Source organism: Bombus bifarius, unplaced genomic scaffold (assembly GCF_011952205.1).
Source record: "Bombus bifarius isolate JDL3187 unplaced genomic scaffold, Bbif_JDL3187 scf7180000008526, whole genome shotgun sequence".
In the NCBI taxonomy this organism is placed as follows: Eukaryota; Metazoa; Arthropoda; class Insecta; order Hymenoptera; family Apidae; genus Bombus; species Bombus bifarius.
This window is the reverse complement of record NW_022884708.1, coordinates 108845-133780: the sequence shown is the minus strand read 5'-3', so window position 1 is coordinate 133780 and position 24936 is coordinate 108845. Positions and strand designations below refer to the sequence as shown.

The 24936-nt window shown below is 31.4% G+C and overlaps 1 protein-coding gene and 1 long non-coding RNA gene across 2 annotated transcripts in view; one reads left to right on the top strand and one right to left on the bottom strand.

The window, feature by feature from the left end:
- LOC117213217 (protein angel) overlaps positions 1 to 18768 on the bottom strand; it is a 31206-nt gene extending 12438 nt beyond the window's left edge. Inside the window, exons 1-4 of the mRNA XM_033458586.1 lie at positions 18685 to 18768; positions 14683 to 15070; positions 14441 to 14619; positions 1401 to 1774 (exon numbers count right to left, since the gene is read on the bottom strand). Of these exons, the coding sequence (XP_033314477.1) occupies positions 1401 to 1774; positions 14441 to 14619; positions 14683 to 15070; positions 18685 to 18768 (1025 nt within the window). The remainder of the gene's footprint in view (positions 1 to 1400; positions 1775 to 14440; positions 14620 to 14682; positions 15071 to 18684) is intronic.
- Positions 18769 to 18783: 15 nt separating this feature from the next.
- On the top strand, positions 18784 to 20412 carry LOC117213220. The gene is made up of 2 exons (XR_004488606.1): positions 18784 to 18887; positions 19247 to 20412. It is a non-coding gene; the product is annotated as an uncharacterized LOC117213220 (long non-coding RNA).
- The last annotated feature ends 4524 nt before the right edge of the window (positions 20413 to 24936 follow it).

Sequence of the window (24936 nt, the reverse complement as noted above, 5' to 3'; positions counted from 1 at the left end):
TCTTTTCTTTTTTAATCGTCGAAAGTGCTAATAGTATTTCTTTTAATATCAGCACAAGTAAATTTACATTGCATTCATTAAGAAAACTGATTTGGGTTTCACTACGCACGACCTTTTCGTTTGACAGACAACAATATACATATTATACTAAACGCAGCGGGACTTTTTCCAAGTACAAGGCACTTGATGTGGTCGCTAAACCTTTGAATTTATAACCTCGGAATTTATGATTCTCATGAACGCTATTCAGACTGGCAAAAAGACTTTAAAAGAAAAAATATATGCATTTGTTTGTATTTACAGCAATGGGTATAAAACTGATTTCTCAAAAATATCTTTGCTGGAATATAAATCGTACCGCCCATTGTACAATGATCTGGAAATCTGGTAATTTGTGGTGAAAATCAAATTTCACAACTTTAATTTAAAAGCATTTCTTTTCTTTTTTTTATGAATTTACAATCCTCTAAAGCTTCGAAATTCAGACACTTCTCCTCTGATGTGATTACGTGATTAAATATAAAGTTACGAAGACCAAATAATGAAATTTTAAATGAAACTAATTATTTTAATTACTTATTATGCAACGAAAATAGAACCAATATTATAGAATCAAAGTATAGGTTTTGCAATTCGATCATAAAAAGTTAATTGTTATTAAGTTCTATTAATGGTTATTAAGTTCTATAAAGGTTATTAAAATTGATTCTTTTCTTTTTTACATCTTTTTAAGGAATTTAACAATACTTCAACTCCACAAATTAACGAGAATACTAGTTTAAATAGAAACATATTTTTAAAATAATATTTAATAATAATTAATTGTTATTAAAAAATGTATACGTTTTTATTAATCTTCATTAATTTTTATCAAGTAAGAATATATCTTTTAAATAAGCATATTTAATAAACATGAACTTGTCCACCACAATTAGATCGCATTGAGTTTGCATCTAGACCACAATCACATGATCATATGATCATTTATTTGATCGTGGTCTAGTCCTAGACTGCTTCCAAAGCAGTCGATCGTCAGACCCGTGCAACTAGCTTTTAGAAAGAATCAGGAAATTCAGGAAATTCATTTCAAGACTTGATAACATTGACTGGTTATAAATTTCAATAGACTTATCGGTTTTAGTCTTTTTTCTGTAAAGATAAAGGTATCTACAGTTAAAGTATTAGCGAAAGTATTTGAAAAAACGATGAGCTTGCTGAACAGCAACACTTAGTAATTTTCACTTCCGTAACATAATTTTCAAAGTTTTACAATGTAAATATCATAAAAAGTCAAATATTTATTCCGTATTATTTATTTACTTAATATTCTGATGTAATTTAAAATGTATTGCTTGCCCTTCCTTGAATAAAAACATAAACAAATAAGATAAATTACTTACATTGTATTCTCCAGAAAAGCAATCCTCTCAATTTCTGCTAAAAGAAGTTGAGTTTGTCCCAATCTCACATCATGTCGTCTTGGATTGTAAAGTAGATGGGTTGTAGCAATCACCAATTGTATTTCAGGATTCTTTTTAACTGCTAGTTTTGCAATAATTCCAACATTATCTCTATTCAACAATTCAATACCAGATTGATAAAGCTCAACTTTTGCATAGTCTATTAAAATAAGCTGATCAGATCGATATAGGAATAGCAATCCATCTTTTTTATCGTTTGTTCGTTTTTTATATAAATAGTTATAACCTAACTCCCGGAGCGGAACCAAAAATTCTTCCAAATGTTCTTCTTGCATTTCTTGAAGGCAAATCACCTGAAATCACCAACCACATAATTTAAAAAAATCTCTTTAGATACTCTTCTATAAATGATAACTTTAACAAAAAATAGAACTTTGAAATAGAAATAATTATAATAAAATTGAAAGGAAATCACAATAAGTTCTTAAGTAACATTTAATCACAAACACCATCAATATTTTATGTTACAAATCTATTTTCTACTATTATATTTCAAACTTATTTAATACTATTCACCATCTAATATCGTTTCTCGGTTAAATAAGCACATTAGATAAAAACAGTTTAGTTTATTATTTTTGACGTAAGTATGCCAAAATATATTCCTAGAATACCAACGTATAATGATACCAAAATTCTAATCAGATTGGTAACAATCTCATTGAATTATATGTATTATGCTTAGGTCAGCAAGCTCTAAAACATAGCAACGAATTTTATGTTACAGATTTCAGTAAAGATAGATTCATAAAATGAAGTTTTTTCTACAAATCTACAAATACACACATGAAGATATAGAGTAGAATATTATACAGGGTGTATTAAAATTATTTGTTATTATACTATTGGAAAGTGATTCTACACCTTCGTATTGACGGAGATCTGTTAAAACAATGATCGAAAAATCGGCTTTCACCTTGAAATCTTCAACTTAATTTTCGTTTCATCTTATCTTTATTGAAATGTATAACACAAAATTCGTCGTAACATAAATAAGAAGTGGAAGCCGCTAAATAAATAAAAATAAATGTGCATGTATTATTTGAAACTCTGCTAATAGGATAGTAGGATAAATATTAGGGAATAAACACGATTTGCAAATAAAAAATGCAGATTCTTCTAGAATTTATACTGCATTCATATCCCGCAATCAAAAACTCGAAAGTAATAGTCCGTAAGGCAATGAACACTTTGTCGTATGATTTCAGAAAACTTAATTTATCAATTTTATTGTTAGATTGGTGCTTAAGATTGGTAAAACAGAAATCCGCCTGTTGGTGACCGAGACAAGAACCAACGAAAGCCATTTTACTTGTCAAATACTGTCATATAGTATCATTTATATAGTAGTAAAGCTGATTCTCCGTTTACTTATTATATGCTTAGATAGGATATACTTCAACACGATACCTCAAATCTAATTGTCTTGTAACTTATAACGGATTTGTTCGCGGATCACTTCGAGACAGTCTATACAAATTCTAAAAATGATGCTACTTCCAATCGCGTCTGTATTAGTATTCTAGGCACAGCTAATTCTCTATTAGCATTAGAAATGTATATAGTGAACGTCCGAACATCAACAAGAGTATAGGTGAAGATGAGATCCCTGATTATCAATATTTTATATGAATTATGAGTTCATTTTGTTTAGGGTTTATTTCAACTTCCGGCTGCTCTCCCAGTCAATGGAAAATAAGCACCAGTATAAAAATGCGGCGAGAATAAGAATACTAATATTACTAATTACAGATCGATATCTCTATTAAATGTCATGGGTAAGATATTCGAGAACATTGCGACAAAAAAAGAACTTGTACTCGTCGTCGACGTTATTTCAAACGATCAGCACAGCTTCGTATCTGATTGCTTCACATAGGGGGACTGCCGTGTCGAAACGTAGTCTGTTTTAGTGGCTGTGTCCTGCTTACGCGAGTCCTTGCGTCGTTGCACTTTATACATTTATGTACACGTTATATTCCCCTTTCTATCTCGCTATTTAAACAATCCCAAACTTGCTCCTCATTTCGGTCCCTAGTTTCCCCTAAAATTACATATAATTCTCTATTTCGAATGATAAAAGCCACATTCAATTCGATGCATTTCACTTCGGTTGCTTTTGAAACAATGGTAACTGCGATAAGTATTCGGAATCGTAAGTAAACACAATAAAATAGCAAGAATCTTTTCTTTTCGGCATAAATTTATTTTTGATCATAAGCGACGGAAAGTATACTCAATTTAACGTTAACATTCAACGGATATAAATTATGAAACCAAGCTATGAACGATATTCACTCAGCAAAGAGACTCAGCAAAGAAAAAATTGCAATAGTGCTGAATCTGGAGAACGAGGTGGCCCATGAGGAGCAGGAGTGTTTGTATTTGTCAATTTGTAAATTATTGAAAATCAATCAAAATCTTGTAATTAATAAGAGTGAAAACGTATTGCGAACGATTGTAACTTCGAGTATTCAAAATCTCAACGACAATTCTGTCAATATCCAATTAGAATTAGAATAAACATTTGTTATGAAGAATACCTGTCTAATAATATAATAGGATTAAGCGAACATTTATTTTCACCAACTTTAATCCTCTCCCGTGCCAGTACTCCTGCGCGTAGCAGGTTAGCCGAAACGTGGAGTTTAATTGCCAATCGCATTAAACAACAGACAACACTACAATTTAATCTGAATTCAAAAATTAACGGCAGCACAACCAAAGGAGCCAAACAAAACGTAACAGGGTAAATATTTTGGAGTATTCTATTCACGATAACACGAACATTTTATCCAAAAATTGGTGTAAAAGTCCCATTCTCGATAAAACCTTCGAAATTATTGCATGTGGTCTTTCGCGAGTCCAAATCTTAACATTTGTTAATTGAGGATGTTACATAATTATAACTTAAATAGCATCCAATAGCAAAAGTTTCGTCGAGTGACAGAGCTATTTAGAGTGCTCGAGTGCAGTGAATTTTATAAAATTGTAAATTTCCTCTCGTATTCGCTGCACTGTTATATAATTGATTCGACGATCTGTTCTACGTAAGCTCGTTAGTAAATATGCGTGAGCAAGGAGTGATAATTAACCTACTTTTCTTTAGGAATACGGAGCCGGTTTGATCTTCGATATGGATTTAAATGTCGCAATACTAATTTTTCATCACAAAATTGTTAATTTAGTCGCTGAAAATCGCATTGTCACAGTACCTTTCCTGCACTGTATTCTGATATATCTGTAATTTTCAGCTACTTCATCAGTAGCACGTTATTTTTCTTATTAAAAAAAGTAAATGTAAATATAATGTAATACAAATGTAAATATAATATAATAAATGTAAATATCGCAACTAATTTGGAACGAGTCAAGTCATGAAGACTTAGAGCCTCGTTCAAAAGGTTCTGCGATGTCAACTCAGAATCAGATCTTCTTTTACACATCTAATAAAATCTCCTTGTAAAGGAGAATAGCTATAACCGATTCTAGAAACTGCGATTTTATCACTCATCATTGAATTGTTAATAATAGAAATTAATTTAAAAAAAATTGACGTAGGTACTTATTGAAGGATTGACGCTACGAGATAGAAAACCCATAAAATTACATCACAAAAGATATATTATAAAAAGTTCAAATGAAGAAATGATAAACATTAGACACGAAGGAACGGATGTAGTGCAAGATCATAAAATATCAATATCTATTTCATGCTATTATATGAAATACAAAGCTAAAAATGCTATTGAATGGTTTAAAAACAATGAGAATGATCACAGTTTTGAAACACACAACGACGAAAATGACATAACAGTAATCCAAAAAAAAAGAAAATAGGTATATCAAAAAGAAAAAAATAAAGAAGAATTGGTTTCCAAAAATATAAATGCATGCTATGTATCAAATACGATACTTCGAAACACAATCTGAATCAAATATGACTAATAACATGATAATGTCCCAAACGCAAAAAAACACTAATATTTATAAAATCTTTAAGTGAACTTCATTTATATTTCTTCATTTATATATCTATATCTATATCTATATATTATTCATTTCTATTATAGATCAGAGAAAAGTGGGGTAAAACCGGGTGTCTAATACACTTTCATAGTAGAAAAGATCTAAAGAAGATCTAAAGTAAGGAAGATTAAGTGCTCCTTACACAACTAGAAAATTATTCTTCTTAAAAAATATGATACTTATTGTTAGATCAAAGGGAAATATGATTTTGTAGTATCCAGGTGAACCTGTCTGTGTGACGTCCTCATAGATTTTGACGAGGCCTATTTTAATTACTTGTTGTGCCGTACATATAACAAGAAACGTAATAAGAACGGGCGGTCCGACCATGAAAAAAATAAAATACTGTCCAATACACAAAAAGCAAGCATACGAAATTTCATTGAGTTTACTGGAATGATTATATGCGACACATCGTTCTATTGTTTTCGACGGTACATCGAATTAGTAAGAGAGCCGGTGGCATAAATACTCATGTTATCGAATTATCACATTTGCAGTAAAACTTTAATGATAGACGAACAATGATAGAATTTAAACCTAATATACCTAACTGCTATTTTCCGAGCCGGGAATAAACAGATAACTTCTGGTTGGTTGGTTTTGAAGCTGTTTACTTAGGTCATCGTGCATATAAATTTTGTTGATGCTATAAGATATAGGACAATTAGCTTTAATAGAAAAATTTAGTGTGCCTCTCCAAATTCTATCACCACTCCCTAGTCGACCATTCAGAAAAAAATTAGTCGAAGTTCTTTAAATGTCTACCGTCGCGAACATAATGTAAGACTGTGGGCACAGATAACAGACATAAACTTCTCTTACCCGTTGCACCTTGTGATCCATGACTTTATGTGAACGGTATTTTATTTTTCTCCAGAATAATATTTCAAGATCATTGGGGTCCACCCACCCATTTTTAATATTTTTATTTCTTTTTTGTTTTGTTTTTTTTTTGTTATATGCATGTCACAACAAAGTATTATAATTATAATAGTCCTCGTCAAAATCCGTGTGATTGACCGGTATACCAGTACTCAGTTTTATCCTATGGGTATAGATAAAACCGGGTACCCATGTAAAATTACAATGTTTCGCTTAAATCGAACATTTCAATTATTTCTTGCTACCATCAGCCCCTTAAGCAGGAGAAGAAAGTTTGCAGGTCATTCGCACGGGAAGTGTGGGTGTGTGGGAAGTATGTATTATTTTAGATTATAGAGGCATATATATAAAATGTTAGAAAATTCCTTTTTTATTATTCTACAGAATCGACTCATCAAGCAAACAATTAACTCGAGCAAATACCACTCGTATATATCCTCTCCTAGCTTAAGGGATTAACAATAACAAAAAAAAAGACTAAGAAGGATTTAAATGGTTTCAAGGCGTCTATCTGGTGGTGATAAAAAATGCTCTGTGAAGATTATCTTCGAGGTTTCCTCAAGGTCATCGAATGTTGTTTTATATACTAACATCTATTGTATATAATGCGATGTTATACTTGAGATAAAGGCGAATTCGACGATCCAAATACCATGACCTTGAAGTGACCTTGAATACAAAAAATGAATTTCAATTGGAAGAATGTAAATCACCTTATTTTGTTAGATGTTAAAGTGGTAGCCGTCCACATCAATAGATTTTCTCATATGGTCGGGGAACCAGCTCGGAACTATCACCACGAATTGAGTGCATATGACAGCTCTTCTCTTAGAAAAACAATGGTACCCGGTTTTACCCTGCTACCCCCTACTCCAAGACAAAATAACAGGCCACTCAACAATTTTTAGTGTATTTTAAAGTTAATACAATGTAATAAAATTTTAAAGATTATATAATATATTATATATAAATTATATCTGCCCTTATTATTAGTAACATGATAAAGGACTGAGCGCTGTTTACATATTTTCATAGCAATCTAACCTACATATTTATGTGAAAAATGGATGCGATAAAATGATAGGACATGTAAGATAATTTGCGTAAGACAACTACACTCCTCGTCAAAAAGATAACCCAGGTGTGTTATCTTTAATTTCTCAGTGACGCGTGTAAAGTTTTTCGTCTGTAACGAATAATATCAAAACATTATGAGCTCAGAATATGCGGTTCGTTGAAAATAATTAAAAATATTATGAGGTTTAGTGTGTAATAAAAAAAAAATGTTTTATTTTAAGAACGAAACGATAACACATGTGCAATAAGAAAATAATAATCAATATAAATTGTAACTAACAATAACTATTTATCAAACGTATACACTTATTTAATAATGGGTACATCCCCCTTTATTTTCTATTACTTCTATTATACGATTTGGTATCGATTTATATAGTTTCTGGATATAATTTTGACTTAACGTATCCCATTCGCATACAATTGCATTTGAGGTGTAATAGTAGTTGTGTCGATCGTTGTCTGGTGATAGTGCTGGTGTTAGTGTAGAGGCAGAGATATGTTCTACTGCTGGTATAGATGTCGCTGCTGGGGTACTGCTGCTTTTCTTCTAATTTAAATGTCGTGGAATAAAAATCGGACTCCGGTCGGCGGGATTTGAACCCGGGTCCCGAAAGTTCATAACCTAAGGCGCTAAACACTGCGCTGCCGTCGTCCGACACTAGTTGCTGTCGTGTGCCGCCACACATTTTTGAATTCTGGTACATGTTGATACTGCTTTCCATTCGCGTATACGCCGTAAACAAGTTCTACCCAGCAATTTTCAATAATATTAAGGACCAGGAAGCGTGCAGGCCACGGCGAAATAGATATATTATTTTCATTTAAATATGATTAGACCAATCTTGATGCGTGTACAGATGCATTATCTTGTTGAAAGATGTAATCAGGTCCAGAAATGCGTTCTGCATGATTATTTATTTGTTCTTTGATTAAATTTATGTATCAGACCTTTATTATTTATGTAGCCTTCTCCATTTCTTTTTCCAATGCATTCTTTCTTTTGCAAAGCGTAAACGTTCTACTTTGTGTTTCGTTGTTAACGAAGGTTTCTTTCTCAATTTTAGCCTCTTACATCTTAATATCTTTGCAGGATAGTAGAACTCGACGAACACTTGAAACACTGGCACTAATAGTAGATTTATCCATTATTTGCTTCGTTGTTAACTGCAAGTTGGAAGCTACACGCAATATTATTCGCTTATCACGATCGGATACGATGACGGCCGACCAGTACTTTTCTTTTTGCCATAATCTTCAATATTTTTTAAGAAATTGTGTATTACTTTACGATTTCTTCTTATTACTTTCGATATTTTTGCTATTGATAACCGTCGCTGTTTTAGTTCAAGAATTTGCTTTTTTCAGACTCGTTTAGTTTTTTTTCACGTCCCATACTTACAAATTTATATAACATTGTACTGTAATCTTTACTCGTTGATAGATCATGAACTACTGAGCAATTTCTAAACATATTAACAGAGTGTGTTATCATTTCGTTCTTAAAATAAAACAATTTTTTTTTTATTACACACTAAACCTCATAATATTTTCAATTATTTTCAACGAACCACATATCCTGAGCTCATAATGTTTTGATATTATACATTACAAACGAAAAAGTTTGCACGCATCATTAAGAAATTAAAGATAGCACACCTGGGTCATCTTGTTGACAAGGAGTGCAATCATATTTATAAAAAGGTATCTTTTACTTTACTATTTGCTAATAATATCAATAATTATACAGTTTATACTTGAATAATAATTTATATGAAGATTTATAAATTATTTTAATGTAAATTTCGATTCTTGCTTAATTATTGTGATTTCTTATCATTTATGCAATTAATGATATGATCTAAATAAATTATGTATACAGAGAATGTTATAAAAAGGGTCCAGTACTTAACGGACTTATAGTATTCGCCAAAAGGAGTAAAAGATGCATAATCTACGTAGATCCTAAAAGCAATCCTTTTGATTAAAATCAACTTTTCTTATGTATTAACGTTCGATATTGTGAGTTTTTTCACAACACATTTAATGTAATTATAGCCGATGGAATCAAATGGCGTTGTTGCAAATTCAATCAAGCATGAAAAAACGCATAGTAACACACATAGTAACATAGAACGATGTTAGCGCTAGTACGAAGGACACGGGGTGGCTTCGAGTTCGCCAAATAATTTATGAATATTTCTCTTCTCTTATGAGTCTTCTTTTTCGACACAGGAGAACTAGAAACATTCATTCATTCAACGTTCTAAATACAAAATTATTATTGTCATAATATCCGATTATTATTTTAACGGAGAAATATGCATCCTTCGGAACTGACATACAGAACACATGTTCTGATTTTTGCATCTTTAATTTCCAACGACTATACGTTTGTAGAGGAAAAAATAAACGACAGATCAGATAGGTGCAGCAGCGAACCCGGATCTTCCGCTTGCCGGACGCATGCTTTCGAAATTAACCTACCCAGGCCGTCAACGAACATTTTCTCTCAAACTCCTGACTCTCAAATGGTTACACATTTAATGCGTTACAAAGAGATATCCAACGCTAATAACTAATAAAAATTAATTTTACATCGGAATGATCGTTTTTAGGACTTATATTGATTACACATTTTTTACTCTTCTCTGTGAGTATGTAATATAAGGCCCTAAATTACTGAACCCTTCTTTTTAACATCTTGTACATATATTTCGTGACGACACGTCCCAAATTTCTATTATGTCAAAATTACGACACCCAGATGTGCATCCTATTATGGATATTATCCACGAAAAAATAATTTTTAGTAATTGTCGCTATATCGCTATATGGTATCATATGATATTATTTCTTCATGTATAGGTTGCAGTTTTCTCCTAAAAAATCTTATATTGGTAATATCATACTAATTGATGCCTTAATTATCGCCTCTTGTACTTGTATACCATCTTATTTTTATAATTCTCTCACTCTAAGCATTTCCTTTTTCATTTATAAAAATAAACAAACATGGTCATAAACAAAGTTTTTGCATTGCCAATTCTATTGTAACATCAACAGTTTTCCTCTAAATTGTTTTTGTTGCATATTCTGCATATGAATGTCTACTCCTACTTTCTCTGCAATTTATCTTCATGATTTGAATTATGTTCCTCACACTCACATTTTTCTTCTTAAGTTTAAAATGGTTTTGTTTTTAGTATCTTTGAACTCTTTTCCACGAGAGTTTGATAATTAATATTATAACTAATTATTATTACCATTATTAATATCACTTTACAAAAACTGCTTCAATACAATTAAATACGCATTTATTGAGATCTTACTTATTATCCCATCATTTTGTCAGACCTGCTTTTTATATAAATGAATCAAATACCTATAAAGTTCCTAACTTCTAAAAAAACTTAAACAGCAATCGAAGCTTTTCTATGTTACCATGAAGGAACAGTGTATATGCCTCCGGATCTATAAAAAATCTTCTTACATTGCATTAACTTAGAGAAACGCAAAAATCCCTGAGGTGTCCTATCGTTTATTATATAGGGTGTATCTATATTCTCTGTCCTAGTTATAAGAAAAAGGGAGTATATCTCTGTATAAAAAAAGCCATAAATCATGTTACAGTAACAGATACGTATAAAATTTAGAAGCACCTCATTAAGTACCTATTAGATCAATTTATTTAATCGCTACTTACGCGATTCTTGTTTGGTAGAGTTCATAGTCCCTTTTCTCCGACGGAGAAATATATTAAGGAGTCACATTTTTAGCTCTCTAGCACAGATGAGGTTCAGGATAAGCCTAGTGCCTTACGGAAATAGTATATAGTATACCAGCTACAAATTAGAATACTTTAATATAGTGCACAACTTATATCCACTAAGGAAAGCAACAGTCTAACAATTTTCTAACGCCGGAAGCCGTAGTAATTAAAACACATTTGAGGACAATTTCATGTGACCACATTTTGATATTATGTTACAATTTTTTTGTTGCTGATACTGTGCAATTCAACAAGTTTATCTACATTTCTAATAGTGCAATGTATACGAATACGCGATTGTTGTACTCGTATTACAAGTTTAAACCCATCGGGCCGCACAATACTACCGATGCCAAATCCTAACTACACTGGAATTTAAATCATGTATGTGTTATTAAACCACGTTTAGACGCACAATTAGTGACTATCCTATTGTTTTTTTGCAGAATACAGAACGTTTCTTATCACAACTGCTTTCTTACTCTAAGTGCTTTATGATGTTTCTAATTATTCAGAAGTTGAAATTACATTAATTTCATTAGTTTTCATACATTTTAGTAATTTTTCGAGAACTTTCACCGCATCTGTGCAGAAATAAAATTTCATTTCACACGGATGCGGAGATAAATTACATACATCGAGATTAATTGCATACATAAGATTCACTGTTTACATTTGCATTCTTACAATCATATTTAAAATGTATAAAAGAAAGAAATTCCAAAAAATACACTAGTATATTTTCTGTCTAAACTCACAAGTGTTATTTTGGCTATGAAATTTTCATTCTTCTTCCTGTATTTCCTTAAATTAGATTATTAAGAGCTTGATAAAAATAAGCTACTTCTTCACATTAAAAGACACTAAAAGACAAATTTCATATATCACTTTGACGTGCAAAGGTAATTAAGAAAAATATTTAAGTGCCAATACTTCTTTGATTCACTGCAAGTACATCTTTATTTTATAATTTTCCAAGTGAAACATTGCTAAAAGCTACTCATCGGTAGATACCTTTGATACCATGTAATATAACTGAGGATCATTTATCATCGACAAACTAAAAGGAGCGACTTAAAATTAAAAATAAACAAATTTTATGCAGTCGATGTTCGAATATTTTCTATACATCAATGTTTATCTACCGAGACTATCTACTATCGAATACATATAAACTCACGATTTCTATAATGAAAAAATTTGAATAGGAAAAGCTTTCCAGTATATGTACTGGATATATTAGATACACTTCATAAGATCTAAACTTCTCCCGCCCCTAATTGATTTAGGAATTAAGGTAACTGCTACAAAGCAAATGATTTCACCAAGTTCAATAAGTTTAAAATATGTTGTCATGGTTAACATCCCGAACAACTTCGCCCTCTAAATGTTACTTGTCACTCGACTTTAGTTTCCGAGATATTTGTAAAAATATATTTAATGCTGTATACTGTATTTTGCTGTCTACAATATGTATGTTATTAGTCTGTGGTATTCCACAATATAAACCATATTGCTTAATATCATATTAAGCAATTCATTTCTATTTGTCTTATTATTCATTACTTTACTTTATTTTACAGCGTGGGCGGCCGAATAATTATCTAACTCAAACCTAACCCATTGATTTTTCTTTTTCTGAAAATGATCGAAAATAGTCATTAAAAATGAGTTAGATTGAGTTATATAAAAGTACAGACACCGTGAGCCGTGAGACGTCCATCTATGCCAGAATGAAGTGCAATCATAAGTAACGTAAATTGAACTAAAGCTTTTTTCGAATATTCCGGAAACCAAAACCGAAAAACGGGAAAACATGTATAAGCAAAAATTGTTCAAAATGACCTTTAACCTTGACAACATATTTTAATGTCTTTGAAATCCGTGACATCGTCTGCTTTATAAATAATTACCGCAATTAATATCAAAATGAATCATTAAATATCATTTTATGCATGAATTCACATACAACGCTGCAGTTTATGCGGAATTGATTGTGGGGTTACAGATAGTCAATCACACCTCTCATAAAGTTTACTCGATCGAAACTGGAACCTTCTACCTGAGTTAGAACATAAAGTAAGATACCATTCCGACATGTTATGTATCACAAATTTATATCTTATATAATAAATATCAGAATGCGATAAACCTAGCGGTGTGACATCCTCTTTGATTTTGATGAAACTTTTTTTAATTATCTTGTTCTGACGCGTATATAACGAGCGAAATAATAAAAATGATCAGTCGAATCTCAATGATCTCTAAAAAAAAATAAAATGCTGTTCATACCACCTTTTTTTAAACTTCTTCTATTCTCCGATTTTTTGAACTTCTTCTATTCAATAAATAGAGACGAAATATAACGGTTTAGACTTTAGGAATCCATTGGTTCAAAAGTTATTGTCAATAGATGAATCGATTTGGCAAATATAATTTCAGACAAGAGTTACCAGTGGTCGCAAAGTCGGAAAAATGTGTAGCACAACAAATACTACAACGATAACGTTCATAGCGCCAATAAAGCCTAATGCTTTAAAGATCTATCTCTACTACATAAGACAGAGTAAGCCATGCTATAAACTAGGACAGTATACTATTTTTTTCCAGGGTCATTGGAGTCCGATTGCCCGTTTTTATTATTTCTATTATTATATATACGTCACAACAAAATAATTAAAAAAAAAGTCATTATACCGGATGTATGATGTCGATGACAAATTGATCCATGTTATATATAAAATAAATTTTAAATACTACAATGATATTTTTCAGATTTTCAATAATGTTTTATTTAAAAAACTGCAAAATAAAAGTTTATTTTCAATTTGCAAACTAAATAATAGAAGTAACTTTTTGCACATTAAGAAGTAATTAATTAATAAAAAGTTTCAACTTTCCTGAATAGAGGAAAAAAGATTATATCATTTAATAGTTTCTGGTATCTCATTGCAAACGTTTGTAACTACCCTATTTAAAATTTCGTAGATACAGTTACTATCAATTTTAACTGCTATTGATGTTACAATTTGATTCTATATTGGACTGCTAAAATTGGAAGTGACATCAAAATCGGTGTGGGCCTTCACTGCTTGATAGCAGGATTACTACAATAGCAAGGTGGATACCCTGTACCTCATCTGTGCTTCTAATATTATATAGAAATATATACACAAAATTACTTTAAAAAACTAACGTTAGCTTGTGCTCCTAAAATCTCTTGTAAGAGAAGCTGCCTCCTAATCTTCCAAGACAGTGCCTGTTTGTCATGAGCCTTGTACAAAAATGGATATGTTTCCAATAGATATTGTGCCAAAATGTTGAAGGATAATACTCTCAGAATAAAAGATTCTTCAGAATTAGAGGTCAGCTTCTCTGGAAAAATTTATATAATGAATATCAAATATTTGTTTCTGTGATATTAATACTACTTCTTACCTTTCTTAAAACGTATCCATTGTCTCATTGCTTTATACTTCTGTTTATCAGACATGTACTTATCCATTAAAAACATTGGAGTTTCAACACATGCATTTGTTCCAAGAACTGTTTGCATGTTACTTTCACATGTTAAATTTTCTGGTAAAAAATTTAATGGGATTTCATAATTATTACTAGAAGTATAATATGTTTCCAAGAATGGTTCCATTGATGCCTGATTTAATTTCTGTTGTGCAGCTGAATTTGCCATTGTTCCCACCAAATTGTAGCAAGATAGTCTCTCAGAAGTTAGTATGTTTTTACAAAAATTTCTCAAAAATACTTGCTTTGCAGCTAGTCCGGACATACGAAAGGGTAAAAATGGAACAATATCATAGTAATGATGCTGAAAAAACAACAAAGCTATGTTTTAATTACTAACCTTCAAAATTCTTATATAATTACTTTTACATTATTAAAATTTGAATATATTCACAATTAATTTTCATTTTTTATTAATACTCTATGATTCTTTTTCTTTTATTAATTAACTGATTATTTTCTTACTAATAATCAATTTACAATAATTTATGAATATTTTACCAATAAAGTAATTAAGATCCTATAGTATTGCAATAATTGATAATGATTAGACTATGCGGATGTTTATACATTTATGAAAAATTTAAATATGCAAAAATCTATAGAATACATAAAATATTCAAAAATATAAAAGGAATTCAGAATAAAGTATTTCTTCTAATATTAAAAGGATCAAAAGTACTTCTTTTCATGTTCCATTTTTATGTGTTCGTAAAAACATGTTTTTACGTGAATATCCGCAGTCTAATAACTAAATAATAAGAAATTATAAATAAGTAAAAAAATATAAGTTTACTAATTTAATATATACTTCTTCATATTATTAAAAAGTTATTTTTACCAATAATATAATAATAATAAATTTCTAATATTTACATTATAATGTTTTCTAACATTATACATATATGTATTCTATTAAAATAAATCTATATATATTATATTATATAATGTAAAAGTTACTGATTCACTCATCAATGCTCATTCCAAACCTGTACTTAGCTGTACTTAGAAGAGCAAAATTTGGACAGTATACTTCTTTTATGATATAGGTGTGGGATGAAAAAGAATTTTTAAAACTATAGATCCCACAGAGATTAAAAAGCGGTATATTTTTTTTAAAGGATACTCATTTCCCATAAGTTGCTGAAGTTGAGGACATGGAAGTCAGCATAAGAGCTCCTCATTAAAAATAAACAAATATTTGTTTGAGTGCTTTCTGAAATTTATCTTGTAAAGGATGGTCAAGTAAAAAATAATAAATATATTGTATGTATAAATCAATTTTGAAATTGAAGAATGTATTAAATATATAATATTAATTATCAAACTAAACCAATTATTAAAACTATTAAAATACATATAGATAATTTAACTTTCCTTTATATTAGAAAACATTTCTAAATCATGTAAATTAATCTAAATGTTTAAATATACAGGGTGGACTAAATAGCATGTTATAAGATATATTATTAAAAGTCATTGCAAATATTGATTCTATTATTTTTTAATTAAATAAAATATATGATTTAATTATATGATATGCACCAATTTTGGGGATGACTACTACATAATGTAAAAGATTAAGGATAGAACCAGATATTAATGAATAAAAAAAATTTGTGTAAATATATAGATAGCAAGACATCTCCATGCATGTATTGAAATACAAAAAAAATCATTTTGAGCATCTTCTATAAAGATAATCAAATTATACTATATTGTATAAACAAATCCAAATAGAACATATGTTGATACAAACATTTTTATTGTTTTTAAGCGCCAAATCCTTCCCTTAAATATTGCCTACTTATTATAAAACAGCCTTTATAAGTTCCAAGTAATATGTTGTGTACAAGAAAGAAATTTCTTTTTGAGGAAGTGCATAAGGGAAAATTTTAATTATTTAAATTGGTAAATTTTCAAAGCTATCTTTTACTGCTTTCTTAAATCTTTCCATAGGATTATATCTTAATTACTTCACTGATTTTATATTATAAGGAAATGGCAAGAACTGTGAAATTTTAAATGAGTTGGACGTGTATACATTCAATGCTTCAGGTTACTGGTAAAACAGCTCTAAATGGATTTGAGTACATGGCCCACTGTTTTCAGGAAATTAATAAGTTCTTTTTATATCTTACTTTATAAAATCCTTTTAATACTAATGTTATGTTATTTTAATTTAAAATTTTTACAGTTTATTTTGATAAATTTTTAATTATTTTTATTTATTTATTTTTTTTATTTATTATATTACTCCTGCATATTCTTACAAATTCTCTGGGAGATAAAGGGCTACACATTCAAATTCTTTTGGAGCTATTTTACCATCAACCTAAAGCATCAAATGCACATACAATATGAATACAAAACTCATACGAGACTTTGCAGTTCTTGACATCTTCTTGTTACATATTATACATAACACTTAATATATATCAATTAATTGGAAAAATTAATTCATACATTAACTTAGAATTGAATTCATACAATTTCAAAATTGAATAAAAAATTGATAAAAATGTTTAAAATCTGTATACATTTATATACAATATTACACAATATTAATAATGCTCTTTATAAATTACAATAACCAATTATTTAGAAATATTTCATTCTGTAAGTATATAGAACATCAAATTGCACAGATTATTTATATAATGATCCTATTTTCGTATTTTTAATGTATATACTATTTTCATATTAATATTAACCAATATTAGACAATTTTAAATTTTATCATATATTCAGGATGTTATATGAACATAATATTAGAATCAATCTTTATAATATATGTATAACATTATCATGATGCAATAAACATCTTATGTAATAATTTGCATCTATTATTAAATACATAGTAAACTTTTTACATTAAATAAAAGCTGCAAAATATGACTTCAAAATCAAGTTCCAAATTTAATAATAAATCTTTAAAATATTTAAAATATTTTATAATTTATTAAATATTTTTTAAAAAAATGTACTAAAGTTAGAACTACTCTTTGTTGAATGCTTATTGTATTGAGTAATATTCTAAACATTATGTTACTTAAACTAGATTCTCTTTTAAGAATAAAGGTTTCATGAATGTAATATATAGATTTAGAACGTGCATAATTTTTTCAGTGAGTATCTTCTTGAATAACTTTTAAATTTATTTGTATATTTGTCTGCAATAATAAAATCACATTGTTTTCCTATTTAAATGGATTTAATTTTTTGATTTAGTTAGGTGTTTTTACAATGAGATGATATCTATGTTCCATTTATATTATCCAAATTTTCAAAAATGATTTGAAACACTTAATGATATAATTTAAGAATCCTAACTTATTAAAAATTGTATTTTCTTTTTTCTTAAGAAAAAATTTGTTAAAATTTTTTATTTGTTTAAATTACTTATAGTTATTCAATAAAATAAAAAAAGGCTTCCTAATATGAATTATGGGTTACTTAATTTTTATAGTATTTATGACATACAAATTAGAAATTATTTGGAAAGTTCTAACAATTAAGATCATTATTTAAAAATGTTATGCAGAATGTTATAATTTTATATTTGTATCATTATTTTAATATTTTAATAAAGTATTTTTGTCGAAATTCAACTTGAAGTATAAATATTGTAAATAGTACATATATAACATAACAAAATTATAACAAATAGGAAGGATAAATGTGCAAAATCATGTAAGCTAAAACCATAAGCATATATGTAACATTATGATTTTACACTAAATGAAAAATTTAGGATACGATGTTAGCACTAGAAATTTTTATTTATATAATTTTTATAAATAAATTCATAACATTATGAATATATGTAACTCAATAAGAAGTAATATTAACCTTATTGTATAATATGAGATGATACATAGGAAAAGAAAAAGTAAAAAACGAATAATGTTATCATACCTCAGATTTGTAACGAAAAAGTCTGAAGAAGACGTCAAGTCTTTTAACGTAAATTTTCCGTGGTAACTTGCTAGCTGTATTCATTTATTTATTAAGTAGTGGGGATATTAATACATAACTATACGCAGGTGCATAGGTTAGGTTATGTCATCTGTTGTCAGAAAACGTAAGCATATTTTCCCCACCCGTGCAAATATACATATGTAAGTAGATACTGTCGCGTCGTCATAATGCACAATAGACAATTGATACAATAGTCAATTTCAAAATTCTGTAATTATTTGAATGTATTCAATACTTATATCTCGACAAACTATATATCAAATAACTAAAAACAATATAAATAACATAATTAAAATTATATCTTAATAAAGAAAAAAGTTCGTACGTGATTATATGTTAATTATACTTTAACAAAAACTTTTGATAGACACATACCGTTATTTTTTACTCTAAAAGTTGTATAATTCATTTAACCGTCTTAACTCATTAATAATCTTTATCAAAATTTAAAATTTCTGTAAAAATGTACACACATTTATTTAATTAATCTGTGTATTAGACGAAATTATATCAAAGAGGAAATGAGAGCGCTGATGCTTATGGTTCCGGTTGTTCCCGGACTAGTGCTGCCAACAGCGGCCAAGTGTTGAACGTTTTCACGCTAGCATATACAAGAACCTACAAAGTTAGAGATCTGTCCTGTTTTGTTACAAGAGCTTCATGATACAGTACCACAAAAAAGTTCATGCCGAAATAGACAAATATGAAAATAACAGAATTGCGTAGTAATTAAATTTAGTTGCGTCTGAAAGAGGAATTAATTGTTTATTATTGTTTTTTAGAGAAGAAAAGAATATCTTTCCTTTTGAATGTTAATGAATCAGTGGTATGATATTTAAGTTTAACATTAAATTTGCTTTCTTGATGATAATGTTTTTGTTATAACAAAACCTAAATTTCATTTTAATAGTAATTTCAGTAGTTGATAGGCTGCGAATAATATTTTTGACGTAATGTGTCTGTTTTGTATATGTATTCGTTTATAAAGACGGTAAATACAGAAGAACAAATTAATTGCAGACAAGATTTGACATCATGACTAATTTGTAATCAACGATTTCTATCCATCTTAGTTTTATTAATGAGTAAAATTCATATTAATTATTTAGAAATTTGCCTTTATCGCGGATTTTCATGGATTTTGAGGCCTGCTGTCGAGGCCATTATTCTAAACACATTTGTGGTATTCACGTAATTACCGCTTAACCCTAATTCCTATCCAAAATATTTGCAAAAAACTGTCATTACTAGCTCATTGGATCCGACCTATATGTGTGCATCTGTGACAAAGGCACAAATCACAAGTGTAACCATAGCCGACTCGTTGGCCGCTTTGTTCATTGTTTAGCGATCTGTTTGTTTATATTCATCGGCTATCATTCTCTTTATCTTTCTATCACATTTTACGAATCTAAATAAACAGCTTCTGCGAATATGTAACGTTGCCCAGAAGCCAGGAATCCGCCGACTTCAGGATATGCATATAACACCTGGTCATGCGATAGCAGTGAGAATAAACAGTAGCCGGATTCCCACCCGCGAGATATGTGAATCATAGTGAGGAGGTAAAGATCCCAGTCCTTTAGTCAGTAAGTCAGTCTGTATTTTGCTATTGAAGCGTAACTTCGCCTTATGAATAAAGTATACGAACGGGCTATTGTTCAATCGCCTTTTTTTTATATTATATATATTACCTCGTCATTTATTACGTGACAAATACTTTGTTCACAATGGCATATGCAAAACTACAGCTTGTTTTCAAAAATTTTACTTCAGTATAGATCTTTGTTATTATTTTTTATTAAATTTGTAATTATTTTTATAAGTAATTTGTGATTACTTTATGCGGGCGTTATTGTTACGTAAAATAAAAAGAAATTTAAGAAAAAAAGAAACTTTATCTTTCTTCTGGTTTACAATACTTACTTGGTTTACTTCCGAGCTCTAGGCGTGACTGTTCAAGACTGACTTGGATGATTTTAGGGGGAGTATTTAAATTCTTTTATTTGTGGGAGTGGGAAAAGGCTTCGATCATATATTTCGGAGAACGGATAGAGTGACCGGATGTTATGCCGATGGTCACTCATGCTAAGGCGCTTGGAATTTCGATATCTTATCGCTTTGTTTAGTCGGATTTCGTCTGTGACATTATCGTCGTCTCATAGTTATTCAAATTCAATACATTGATGATATTAACTTTACCACTATGAGAGATAGCAACAATGAGCCACATAAATAAATTAGAGTCGCTACAATCGACAGTACTCAGAACAATAGTCAACGCTCCATGGTATGTCAGAAACGAGGATATACGCAAGGACTTAGAAATACCAACGGTCAAAGAAGAAATCGGCAGGTACGCAAAAAAATACAAGGAAAGAACGGCAACAAATCCAAACCAGCTGGCTGCTGAAACGAGCAAAACTCTCATAGAAAGGAGACTAAAAAAAACACCCTACTGACCTCACTAAAGAAATAAAACAGTCAAACTCGAAGATGGTATCCCGCTGGGCGTAGCCATCCACATGAAATTTAGCAATTAAGTTAGAAAAATATCGACATCACTCGATACTCATCATCGTGCGTCGAGGACAATTTCCCCCTTCCCCCAAAGGGGGGAATAACGATCATGCAGTTGCCGAGTTTTTTTCTGCAATTATTGGAGGTTTCTTTCACGAAAACTGTCGGTACCACTACAGTAAATTCTGTCTATCGTAAACGAATTTCAAGGGAATATAATTTATTATTTATAAAAATGCATTTCGATTTATCCTTGATGTCGCGTTTACTTAGGATGGTAATAAATGCGTGGAATAGTTCGAACCGTTCGCTCGTGTTGACGATTCTACAAAGAATACTGGAATATGTTTGTCAATTCGCTGTTGAGTGCCGAAGCGTGCATACGTACGTGTAGTGCTCCGTAAGTTCGTAAAACAACACGTGTCGCCCATCCGTCGAAAGTGAAAAGAAAGTAAAGAAAAAAATCCTACGCTCCCAACCTCTACCCGAATACTAGCCTCATAGCCTCACGACTAGTTATTCATTTGAATTAACTAGCTTGATGATGGCCCAGGAATCGCGACCAGGCTCTTGTAACATCAATTCACATCAGAGACCAGGCCACACACCACGGACAGGATGGCACCCAGATGTCTGCATATCCTTGGCACGCACCCTCAATAGTCTTAAGTGTCCACCTGGAGCCTTGGCATTTTTATAGTTAAGGTCCTTCGGACCAAGCGAGTATTTCCTGTCTTAAATTTCCCTTTACGTTTATTGTCTACCACGTGTTAGCTTAGAAAGTTGGTTTTCTCCACATCTGGTATGTTCTGTTGGCAACTTTCTCGCGAGGGCGGCTAAAACCCTTCCTGGTCCACCAACCGTCCTATTATCCAATCGGAGACGGTGTCTACTGCCCTCACTTCCTTAACCAAAATTGTCATCAACAAATCCGATAGTCCCGTGTCCTTAGACACACTCACCCCTAGCTTTCCTCAGACACAGTATCGTCAGTAAAACTTCACTTATTCTGTATCCTTAAAATAGTCAACATATCTATATCTTATAGGGTCTCTACCCTTATAAGTCGCGTACTTAATGTATTGTTGTAACTAAGTCTTACATAACGTGGTTGGAGTGAATTATGATTTATGCTAATTCAGTGCGTGTTACATTGTGATTGGTGAATTCACAATAAAGGTTGATTAAAACAAAGTTAATTGTTGTGTTACGACTCAACTATATTTTATTTCCACCAACCAACCCTAAAAATTACGTGACATTTTGGCGATCCTGCCAGGATCCATTCGCTTCAGTGTAAACGAAATCACGATTTCGGCGTACGCGCATCATTGAAGATTGAAGGATCAGCGGACCACTGCGAATCTTTGCTACTACAAAGCCCTGCAGCATTTTTCAACGTTCCACTGCGGTGAAACTAGACGAGAGGACTACGGTCAGCGCAGAGCAAGCTTACGAATAAGATTCGGAATCTAGAACCAACCAGAGAGCAAACATCCCAGAGACTCCTCAACGGCAATAGCTACTACGGTAAGCTGGAAATCTGGATTCATTTTTACATTACCGTGTGAGAAAATCAGTAAGCTCGATTAGAATCATGTCCACATCATGAAAAGACAAAATCGGAACTATTGATATCGCTTCTATAACCAGAGCTATGGATAAGTTGACTCGTGCCATACTCGAGCAAATCGAACTTCTTGCGCGACGTATAGAAGAAACGCAACGAGTAGCCGATAGTGAAAACAAAAAACGTGCAGCAGAGATAGAACTATTAGGAAAACATATCTCTAAAATAAATTTAGGACATGACGCTACTACTGAATTAGGCTCCTTTATTACTACGGACGAATCTAATGCCAGCAATGTTCAGAGAAAACGACCACCTGTAAAACCTAACGAAACGGACGATATGGACAGTGAAGAAGGAGCAGTAAGTTGTGACAACCCCACGTACAATGCAAAAACCTGCCTAGATTTTATCCCTATACTCAATGGACAAGACGATATAGGAGTAGAAGGGTTTATTAAACGGGTAAGAGAAGCTCGAGCCGAATGTCGAGAAAAACGCATATTATTACGACTAATTCTAACGCAAAGAATCATTGGAGAAGCGGAACGCAGTATCCGCCACACCGAAATCGAGAATTACGAGGACCTGTTTGAAAGCCTCAGAAAATTTGTATCCGTGAATATTACATCTAATGGAGCTCGTGATAAGTTGCAACGCACGCGACAAAACGTTAACCAATCGGTACACAGTTATGTGAAGAGGTTTCGACACAACCTCAACGAACTGATATACGCGCTTCAACACGAAATTCGCGATCCAGTACGTCGAGCAGTCGCCATAGATCTTGAAACTGAACGAGCGACCAAAGTTTTTGTCCTAAATTTAAAACCCAAAATAGAAATACGCACATCGACTACAAGACCAAAGAATCTCCAAGAAGCACAAGATGCAGCTTTCGAGGCGGAGTTAGTCATAAGGAAAATCGAACGCAACAAAAAAATAATAAGAATAATGAACCAACCAATTGAGAGAGCCAAAAACCGATTCCAAGGAACACCTAAACCAATGCCAAGAAACTTCCAGCAAGCTGAACGAACGCCACTTAACCAAAGAACTCAACTGAAATGTTTCAAATGCAACCAAATCGGACATGTCTCCAGTCAATGTAGAAATTTTCAAACACCCAGCCAACATCCGCGACAACGAAGTAACTATCAACGAAACCGGAAGAAAATATTCATAAAGCATCTACGGACGCTAGACCCCAGGATTGTGAAACATCGCTTCGTCTGGAAAACAAGGACATCCATACCTACGGGAAGGACTAACTTGGACTACGGTCATCCTCGGCGACGAATTCTTAATCCACGAAACCAGAAGGCCTTTGGAATTGGAAGCATCTACGGAAGCTAACAAATCAAGGTAAACGCTGGATTCATTTTACATATAGAGGCAGACTATCTAGCTTTGAACAAGACTCAGACAAAGAGTTAGCGACATTTAAAACGATGTGGAAAGGTAAAGCATGCACTGGTAGGGACGAACAAAGTATTAAAATGACAAACCAACTACGGGAGCAAATCGCGCGACTGCGAAGAAGCATGGACCTTTTCCAACAAGCAAAAGAAGAGGGTCAACGCCTCGATAAAAAATCGAATTGCTACGAAAAACAATTGACGAAATCGAGTTAAGAAAACTGTTAAAGGAGACTATTAAAGAAGCTACTAGTCGGAGTTATCAGGGTAGTTTAGTTTCTAATAATTTGAACAAAAACTTGGAGAAAACAGACGTTACTGTAGGAAATGAAGAAATGGTTTTGAAAGAATTTTCAAAAGAATTGCAGTCTAATGTAGAAAATTCTTATGAAAAGAAAGTATCAATTGACACCGCTTCACAGGATTATATTTTGGCTGCGGGTTGAATTTCCGCGTCTTTTGTGCCGAAAGTCTTATGATGCTGTTAGTGTCTTTGGTTGTCTTTTGTGTTATTATTTTTCATTTAATACTTTTTTTTGTTGAGTTTATGGTGGGTTCCGCCTTCTTACTTTCGGTTTCATTATCGTTGTCTCCTAGTACGAGCTAAGTTGCTCAGCATGTGCTATTGGGCTTAAAAATTACTATGCTCTTTATCGCCTAAGCTACTTTGCATTCATTCGT